This window comes from Octopus bimaculoides, chromosome 17 (genome assembly GCF_001194135.2).
Source record: "Octopus bimaculoides isolate UCB-OBI-ISO-001 chromosome 17, ASM119413v2, whole genome shotgun sequence".
In the NCBI taxonomy this organism is placed as follows: Eukaryota; Metazoa; Mollusca; class Cephalopoda; order Octopoda; family Octopodidae; genus Octopus; species Octopus bimaculoides.
Genome location: NC_068997.1, coordinates 6,121,297 through 6,130,378, shown reverse-complemented (window position 1 = coordinate 6,130,378; position 9,082 = coordinate 6,121,297). Strand labels below are relative to the sequence as shown.

At 38.3% G+C, this 9,082-nt stretch overlaps 1 protein-coding gene across 1 annotated transcript in view; it reads left to right on the top strand.

The window, feature by feature from the left end:
* LOC106868970 (phosphoenolpyruvate carboxykinase, cytosolic [GTP]) overlaps positions 1 to 9,082 on the top strand; it is a 50,473-nt gene that overhangs the window by 32,442 nt on the left and 8,949 nt on the right. Inside the window, exons 3-7 of the mRNA XM_052974159.1 lie at positions 1,120 to 1,304; positions 2,242 to 2,439; positions 3,730 to 3,917; positions 6,554 to 6,767; positions 8,324 to 8,528. Coding sequence (XP_052830119.1) covers positions 1,120 to 1,304; positions 2,242 to 2,439; positions 3,730 to 3,917; positions 6,554 to 6,767; positions 8,324 to 8,528 — 990 coding nt within the window. The remainder of the gene's footprint in view (positions 1 to 1,119; positions 1,305 to 2,241; positions 2,440 to 3,729; positions 3,918 to 6,553; positions 6,768 to 8,323; positions 8,529 to 9,082) is intronic.

Sequence of the window (9,082 nt, the reverse complement as noted above, 5' to 3'; positions counted from 1 at the left end):
GCCGGTGCCCCTGGACTGGCTTGTGCGGGTGGCACATAAAAGACACCATTTCGAGCGTGGCCGTTTTCGTGCGGGTGACACATAAAAGCACCCACTATACTCTCTGAGTGGTTGGCGTTAGGAAGGACATCCAGCTGTAGAAACTCTGCCAAATCAGACTGGAACCTGGTGTTGCCATCCGGTTTCACCAGTCCTCAGTCAAATCGTCCAACCCATGCTAGCATGGAAAGCGGACGTTAAACGATGATGATGATGATGATGATGATATATATATATATAAAATGTATGTATCAGTAATACCCTTAAAGGTTTGTACCTGACACAAAAAGAGAGTTTCTGGTGTTGTTTGATGTCTGTTTTCTGCACCTGAAACAAAGAGTTGGTGTTATACTGTCTCTTAACCATAACCTTCTGTCTTTAAAAAGAAAGACAGATATTTGATAATGTCTTCTTAAATGCACCATGTCTGAATATAATACAGGTTGGTCAATGCTGGAGCACCTTTTATCGTAGGTCTTGTCTGTCAGGATAGATCTGGAGTTAACAGTAATGGGGTGGAATAGTGTAGTCTGTGATGGTCATGGAAAGAACATCTTTAATAATAAGTCTGCTGCATCGATACTGACAAGAGACTAAACAATAATAACACCACAAATATTCTAAACTTAAAGACCCAAAGCAATGAATTATAATAAAACGTCGCCCTTTCAAAGCCTAGCCAGGCTCATGGGCCCGGTTTCCCAGTTTCTATGGCGTATGTGTGTGTGTCCCCCTCCCAGCTGGACGGGACGCCAGCCAGTCCATCGCAGTGTTACTCAAGAAACAGGAAGAAAGAGTAAGAGAAAGTTGGGGCGAAAGAGTACAACAGGGGTCGCCACTACCCCCTGCCGGAGCCTCGTGGAGCTTAGGTGTTTCGCTCAATAAACACACACAACGCCCGGTCTGAGAATCGAAACCGCGAGTCCGCTGCCCTAACCACTGGACCATTGCGCCTCCACAATGAATTATAATAGATGTCTTTTATTTTCCCTAAGAATATTTTCTTCAACATTTTATGATTTAGTTATTTATATTTTTTCTTTTTGTGTGTGTGCATGTGTGCTTTTTTTTTTGTTTCAGTTGGCTGGCACGGACAGATCCTGCTGATGTGGCCCGTGTAGAGAGACGTACTGTGATAGCAACAGAAGCCCAAAGAGACACAATACCGATTCCTAAAACTGGAGTCAAAGGTCAACTTGGTTACTGGATGGATCTGGAAGACATGGACACCGAACTTAACATGAGATTCCCAGGATGTATGCGAGGTACCTTGCCGTATTTGTAATTGAGATTGAAGTTTGCTTCCCAATCACATGGTTTCGGGCTCAGTCCCACTGTGTGGCACCTTGGGCCACACTACTTCTACTATAGCCTGAGATTGAACAAAGTCTTGGGAATGGATTTAGCAGATGAAAACTGAAAGACGCCTGTATATGTACAGGATTTCATGCATTGTGAGCAATAAGGCAATGAGATGGTCCTACAATACTAGATTATATCAGAAGAGATCCCTGTCACTACCAGACATCTTTTCTGAAGCTCAACAATTAATAATCGATCTTAACTTTTTTAATAATGGCTCTACAGTCATCAAAAATACAATGATGTCAATTATTGAGATGGACAGTGTTCTGTTCACAGTAGAGATTGGAGTAGTGTTCTACACATCTCTCCCAATGATATTTTTTTTATCTGTAATTTCATCTCCAGTGAGGCTGGCTTGCTTCAAACTGGGCCAAGTCCTCTTGATATCTTTTGTACATACTCCTGAAATTACCTCTTGTAGTGACTATCTGAATATTCTCAGTAAACTGTACCTTATATTCTTTGGCACAATTCTTGACAGTTTGTCTTAAAATTTTGTCTCATTTTATAATTTTTGCTCTCAAGACTAGCAATTTGAGAGGAAGGGCAAGTCACTTACATTGACCCTAGTACTTGGTACTTTATTTTATCAACTTTGAAAGGATGAAAGGCAAAATTTACCTTGGTGGAATTTGAACTTAGAACATTATGTCAGAACTACCATCAGAACTATCACTAAGCATTTTGTCCAACACTCAAACAATTCTGCTTTTGCACCAAATTTTAGTTTGTTTTAAAATTAGTATCAAATCAAAACAATCCCAAATGTTATATGTGTTTAAAATTTCTTTTCTATTTCCTGTTTATTCCAAACCAATTTCCATTGACTTCTTTCAGGTCGTACCATGTATGTAATCCCATTCAGCATGGGTGCAGTAGGTGGACCATTATCCAAAATTGGAATTGAACTCACAGATTCAGCCTATGTCGTAGCCAGCATGCGCATCATGACCAGAATGGGCCAGGCAGCCCTTGATGCATTAGGAACAGGCAGTTTTGTCAAATGTTTACATTCCGTAGGTCAACCACTTCCAGGTAAGGAATACTTCAATTTTACTTCTTCTGCAACCATTCTACCATCTTACTGACCACAATAAAATAGACCCCATTCTAAGCTGGTGAATAATTAATGAGAAACACCGTATTTCATTATTAAACGATAATATTCTACAAAGTATATTAAACTCTTTATAGTCAATACTGTGTTCTAATGTGTTAGCAGTGCTATTAAATAACTTGTTATGGTTATCTTTACTCTTTTACTCTTTCACTTGTTTCAGTCTTTTGACTGTGGCCATGCTGGAGCATCGCCTTTAGTCGAGCAAATCACACCCAGGGCTTATTCTTTGTAAGCCTAGTACTTATTCTATCGGTCTCTTTTGCCAAACTGCTAAGTTACGGGGACATAAACACACCAGCATCGGTTATCAAGCGATGTTGGTGGGGGACAAACACAAGCACACAAACATACACACACACACACACACACACACACACACACACACACACACATATATATATATATACACATATATACGACGGGCTTCTTTCAGTTTCCATCTAGCAAATCCACTCACAAGGCTTTGGGCGGCCCGAGGCTATATTAGAAGACACTTGCCCAAGGTCTTCCACAGTGGAACTGAACCCAGAACCATGTGGTTTGTAAGCAAGCTACTTGCCACACAGCCACTCCTACGCCTATAGATTCTCTATAGATTTTCTATAGTAATTATAGCCAGCATTGTTTTCTTATAATATTTTGTATGGATTGGATGTGGTGCTGATGAAGGAGCGAGAATTCCTGAAATATGGCATATACACCCATTACCCATTTTTCATCTTTGATCTCGTTGTTTACAATAGGCAATACTCGAATACAAAACATTGCAACAAATGAGTGCTGGCTGTAATTTCTATAGAAAATCTATAGAAATAACTGTAAGAAGTAAACTTGTGACTGCAGTGTGTCCACCTTAAATTGTCTACCTTCTAAATGAATCTTATTTAATGACCCTTAAATTGGTCATTATGTGACACAACCCTGTAATGTAGCCCTGCCCATCAGATTATTTCTTGATGTGGCATCCTCCTCTCTGTCTAAACTGACCACTTGTAGTATGATTGCTGCCCCTTGACAAACCACCTTGTGATGTGACTAGTTTCCCACTCAACAGACCACTTTATGATGTGACCCTCCCTTCTCTGCAATGTGCTAAACTAATTGTCATCTCCCTATTTGAAACCCTTCAAATGAGCACAACTATAAACTGTTCAACACTCAATCCTTTATTTATTTATTTATTTATTTATTCTTTTCTCTTTCAGCTAGCACACCGTCCCATTGGCCTTGTAACCCCAAACTGACCTTAATTGCCCATATTCCAGACAGAAATGAAATTTGTTCATTTGGAAGTGGCTATGGAGGAAATTCCTTACTGGGCAAGAAATGTTTCGCCCTTCGACTTGGCTCCATTATGGCCAGGCGCGAAGGTTGGTTAGCAGAACACATGTTGGTAAGTAAGCGTCACTCACATCAATTTGTTTTATGATGGAGGAATTTACACATTTGCTAGAAATAGCAGCCAGACCTCCTCCAAATTACATTCCTATCATTTGGAGAATGTGGATGCAATAATCCTGCAAATAATAGAGGATAGTTGTGGCTTGTATGTGTGTATGTGTTTCTATGGTTTGTATACACAACACACACACACATGCACGCACACACAGGAGTTGTAAATAGTTGATTAGAACTTCTCCAATCAATTATTTTCCTAGCAATCAATTGATTTTAATTGGGATACAGGCCAATCAGTTATTGCAATTAATTGTCAAATATTTTGAGGAATGTAAAAACACCATATATTTTGCAGTGTTAGCTTCAGTTTAGATAAGAGCCAAAATGATAAGAAAATAAAAGGCACGTTTTATAAGTTTCAAAAATCTTTATTATCAGAAAGCGTTCAAAGTTCAGTTTTATTGATTTAGAATAGGTAACAAACAACATGTATACTCTACATTGTACAGTAGTTGAAAAGCAAATAAATTGAAGGTCTTTAATTGAAAGAGTTTCTCAAACAAGTAGCGCAATTAAAATGTTCTAATATAGCAAAAGGTCATGAATGATTGCAGATTTATGAAACTAGGTCTTCATCCCAGAATGTGTGATTGACTATCAGAAATAATTGCATTTCTAAATTCATTGATGTTAAGTATTGCTGAAAATCATTAAAAGCGTAACCTGCTGAGCTGAAGAAATGTCCCAAGATGTTGGATGTTGGTAACAAAAATCTACAGTTCAGATATTGTGGAGTTGAAATTTTATCTTTTTTGTGTTTTTTCAAACAAATTGAAGCAAAATCATCATCTTCTACGGGTAAACCAGACTGTTGTAATGTGTCTACGATCACTTTCAGCTGATGTAGATCAGCCACTTCATCTACAGTTAGCTCTGCTTCTGCTTGTTGTAAAATTTTCACAACTTCACTTTCAAAATTTGGGCTGTGCACAATGGCTGCCAATGAAAGCAAATATCTTTTAAACTCCTCATAAGGATACAATGTGAGAATTTCGTCAAAAAGAATATGAGCATCTCCCAAATTTATTTCTGTTCTTTGCAAGGTGACTGTTATTGAGTATAACATTCCTAAATTGTCTTTTAGAGTGTGCGGATCATTATGATTGCATGAAGTCAACAGATAATCAACCAGCTATGGATTGGAGTAAAGGTTGTTTGCCAATGTAACATGGCAGTCCTGGTTTAGGACGAATGTTACAGGAGACATCGTCTCCAGCTGGCTATACAACAATCTTTACTCTGAAGTACTGTTGCTGAATATCTCATGTTGTGAGATTTACAAATAGTAATTTCCAGCTTTAGATTGTCTTGAAAAGAGTCTAAAAACGGCTTGAGTTGGATGTACCTCTCAATTGTGTCATAAGTACTGGACCAACGGGTTTTATTTCTTTGTATAGGTTGCAAAGGTGTTTTTCCCTGAAGTTTACCCACTAGTTTTAATGATTTTAGCTGACCCATCAACATTAATATTCTCAAGCGGAACTTCCTGCTTGTCGAGATAAGCAGAAACAGCTAGACAGAATTTATGAGGCACATCCAATCAATGGTATTCTACACAAATTCACTATAGATTTGTTCACTACAGTATTATCTCAGGTAATAGCTACATTTTCTAAATTTTTGTTATAGACACTTAACACATACTCTATAAATTCAACATAATCAGAAGCAGCAAATGATGTTTCACTTACCGTTAACGAAAATGCCAGCAAAACAGTACAATAGTCATTTTGATAATTGCACGAATAAGATGCGAAAAATCAAATGAAATGTGTCAAACCCTTAGTCCAACCATTGATTACTAATGAAAATTTACTTGGAAGTTCATCAGATATTTTCTTTTCTATTTCTTGAGTAAGTTTCTCCATGTATTTCTTTAAGGTCACATTTGTAAGTTTGTGTACTTACGAGTCAGGGGTCTTCGGTAAAGGAAAATGGTTTTAAACCAACAGATACCCACTTGATCCAACCATAAACATTTAAAGCCAAGCGACTAACCAAACTACTTCTCGGTGAAAGAAAACTCAATAAAGATGGTTGTCCAGTTGCTTGTGTAGTAGAATACTCGGGATGCTGGTTTTTTATATGATTCATAAGATTTGTCCACTTCTGGGTCAACTTTTTTCTACACTTGCATTTCCATACATGTTCACTGTCTGTTTAGTTCAAATATTTTCTGACAATTTGAAATGACCACACTGTCCAGGAGTATGTCCTGGACTGCATTATTCAATCTTTTCTGTTATTATTTAAGTCAGTAAGGTTCAGTTTAAGGGAAATATCTTTTCATCTTTGGACTGCTGCCATGCTGGGTCACCAGTTAGAATATTTGGACAAGATATGGCCTGTTTAAGTGCTGAAGGGTTTCAGGTGCACGACTACTGACCACATGCTCTTATGTTCAGATTATACTTACAGTTGTGTTACTGAACAAAAACAATTTCCAGTAGTTAGAAGGGACATATATGCACTCCATTTGACCTTTTTTGCACTACTTTTTTTTTGTTTTTAATTTAAATTTGTGTATGTGTAATGTGTTTTTTAAATTTTTTTTTTCTTCTTTCTCTTCAGATCTTAGGAATTGAAAATCCAAAAGGAGAGAAAAAATATGTAGCAGCAGCCTTTCCAAGTGCTTGTGGCAAAACTAATTTAGCAATGATGAACCCCACATTACCTGGTTATAAAATCACCTGTGTTGGTGATGATATAGCCTGGATGAAATTTGACAGTGAAGGGAAACTTAGAGCTATTAATCCAGAGGCAGGATTTTTCGGAGTTGCTCCAGGTTAAATTTACAGCTTTTTTGTTCCTTTTACTTATATTTCATTTGTTGTTCTTCAGACTCAGCAGACCTGTATCCTCAAAGATTTCTGTTGGATCATCCTGTTCTTATACATCATGTAGTTCTTTCTAGATTTTACTGTGATCGAGGCACATTCCTCTTATGGTGGTCTCACAGAGGAAAGCTTCCTCAGCCATGTTTATTCTAGATTGATTACTGAGCAAGACAAGCTTTCCAATGCTAGTGCCATGAAAAATACACTCAGTACACACTGTAACATGGTTGTCAAATGAGCAGAGAAAGTGTAGGGTTGCAAGTTTCCTTGAATGCTGGTGCCCTGACAAAATGTCCCCCAGTACATCTGTAAAATGACTGGTGATTGAAAGGCATCCAGCAGTAGAAACCAAACCAAATGATACAAACAAGTACCAATTTTTGGAGCAGCTAATAAGAAATGACTCAGGCTGTGATGGAAATCATTATGAAAGCAGGCATAGGATAATGATGATGACAATGATGACAACATTATCTAAGGATTTTCATTTTTAAAAATTTGATTGGGTATAATTTGAGCGAAGTTTGACTGCTACTTCTAGCAAGTTATGTGATGTGTTAGAGGCATTCCAGATTCTTTGAACACTCTCTTGATCATAATTCATCATTTATGTTTGCTTTGCATGTGGCTCAGTGGTTAGAGTGTTGTTCAACTTGTGATTGCAAGATAATGGTTTTGATTCCCAGACTAGCTGTGCATTGTGTTCTTGAGAAAAACATTTCATTTTCCCATTGCTCCAGTCCACTAAGCTCTAAATGGATAACCTTGCAACAAATTGGCATGCAAGGGCGAGATGGTGACTCAGGGAAATCATCAAAATGGAGGTCTCAAGAGCCACATTTTGTATTCAGCAATTGAAAGGATGTATAATCCAGCCCATACTGTGAATCCCAACTGGCTGCGATTGCTTGTTCAACCATGTCAAAGGTTGAGGTTTATTTCTGTATTTTTGTTTTTCATGAACTTCTACATCACATCAACCTCATTTTGCACCCAAACTCTATACATGTACTTCACTACTCCCTACATCACATGTATCTCTTCATTCCCTCTATCTCCCTACATCATAAGGTATTCCTACTGTACTCTCATCACCCTTATCTCTCAACATGTAGCTCATGACCCACCCTTGCTATATCACATGTTCCACATATACTTCCTCTCTCTCTCTACATCACATCTATGTATACCTCATCACTACCCTATCTCTCTACGACACATGTATTACATATGTTCCTCACTCCCTCTACCTCTGTACCACATATGATACAAGTATCTCAGCTCTCTGTATCTTTCAAACTACATGTATTCCTCCCCCCTACTCTACATGTATCCCTCACCACCCTCACCCCCTTTGCTCTATGACACGTACTCCTGACCTCACCCCCAATGCCTTATTCCACATGTATACCCTCGTGCCCCCCACCCTATACCATGTCTATCCCTCGCTCCCTCTGTCTCTGTAAACCACATGCACTACATATACTTCATGTCCATCTCTCAGGTACGTCCTACAAAACCAACCCTAATGCCATGAAGACTATTGAGAAGAACACCATTTTCACCAATGTGGCATCAACAAATGATGGAGGATTCTTCTGGGAAGGACTGGAAGAGGAAATGTCAAAAGATGTGCAGATATCATCATGGCTTGGCATTAAAGACTGGACTCCTGAAAGTGGGAGGACAGCTGCTCACCCAAATTCCAGGTGAAAAAAATGCTTGAAATATTTTATTGTTGTTGTTGTTGCTTAACCCCAGGTCAGCCTGATTGAGCAAGCCTGCAATCAAAAGGCATTCCAAGTGTAGCCATCCAGTCTTATTCAGGATATTTAGAACTGCATCAACTAATGTGCCCTTTATTTGTGTTAAATAGCTAGGTGTGATCATTATGAAGGTGATTTGGCTGCTATTTCTAGTGGATCTAGTGTGCACATTAGAGGCTCCAGTTGTTATAGGTAGTGTTTTACATATATATTATTCCAGTCATTATACTGTGGCCATGCTGGGGCACTACCTTGAAGAAATTTTAATCCTAGTACTTTTTAAAACCCGGTATACTTATTCTATCAGTCTCTTTTGCTGAACTGCTAAGTTACAGGGACATAAGCACTCCAACATAGAAGACACTTCTCCAAGGTGCCATGCAGTGAGACTGAACCCTGAACCATGAAGTTGGGAAGCGAGCTTCTTACCACACAGCCACGTCTATGTATGTATATATATATATATATATATATATATATATATATATATATATGTG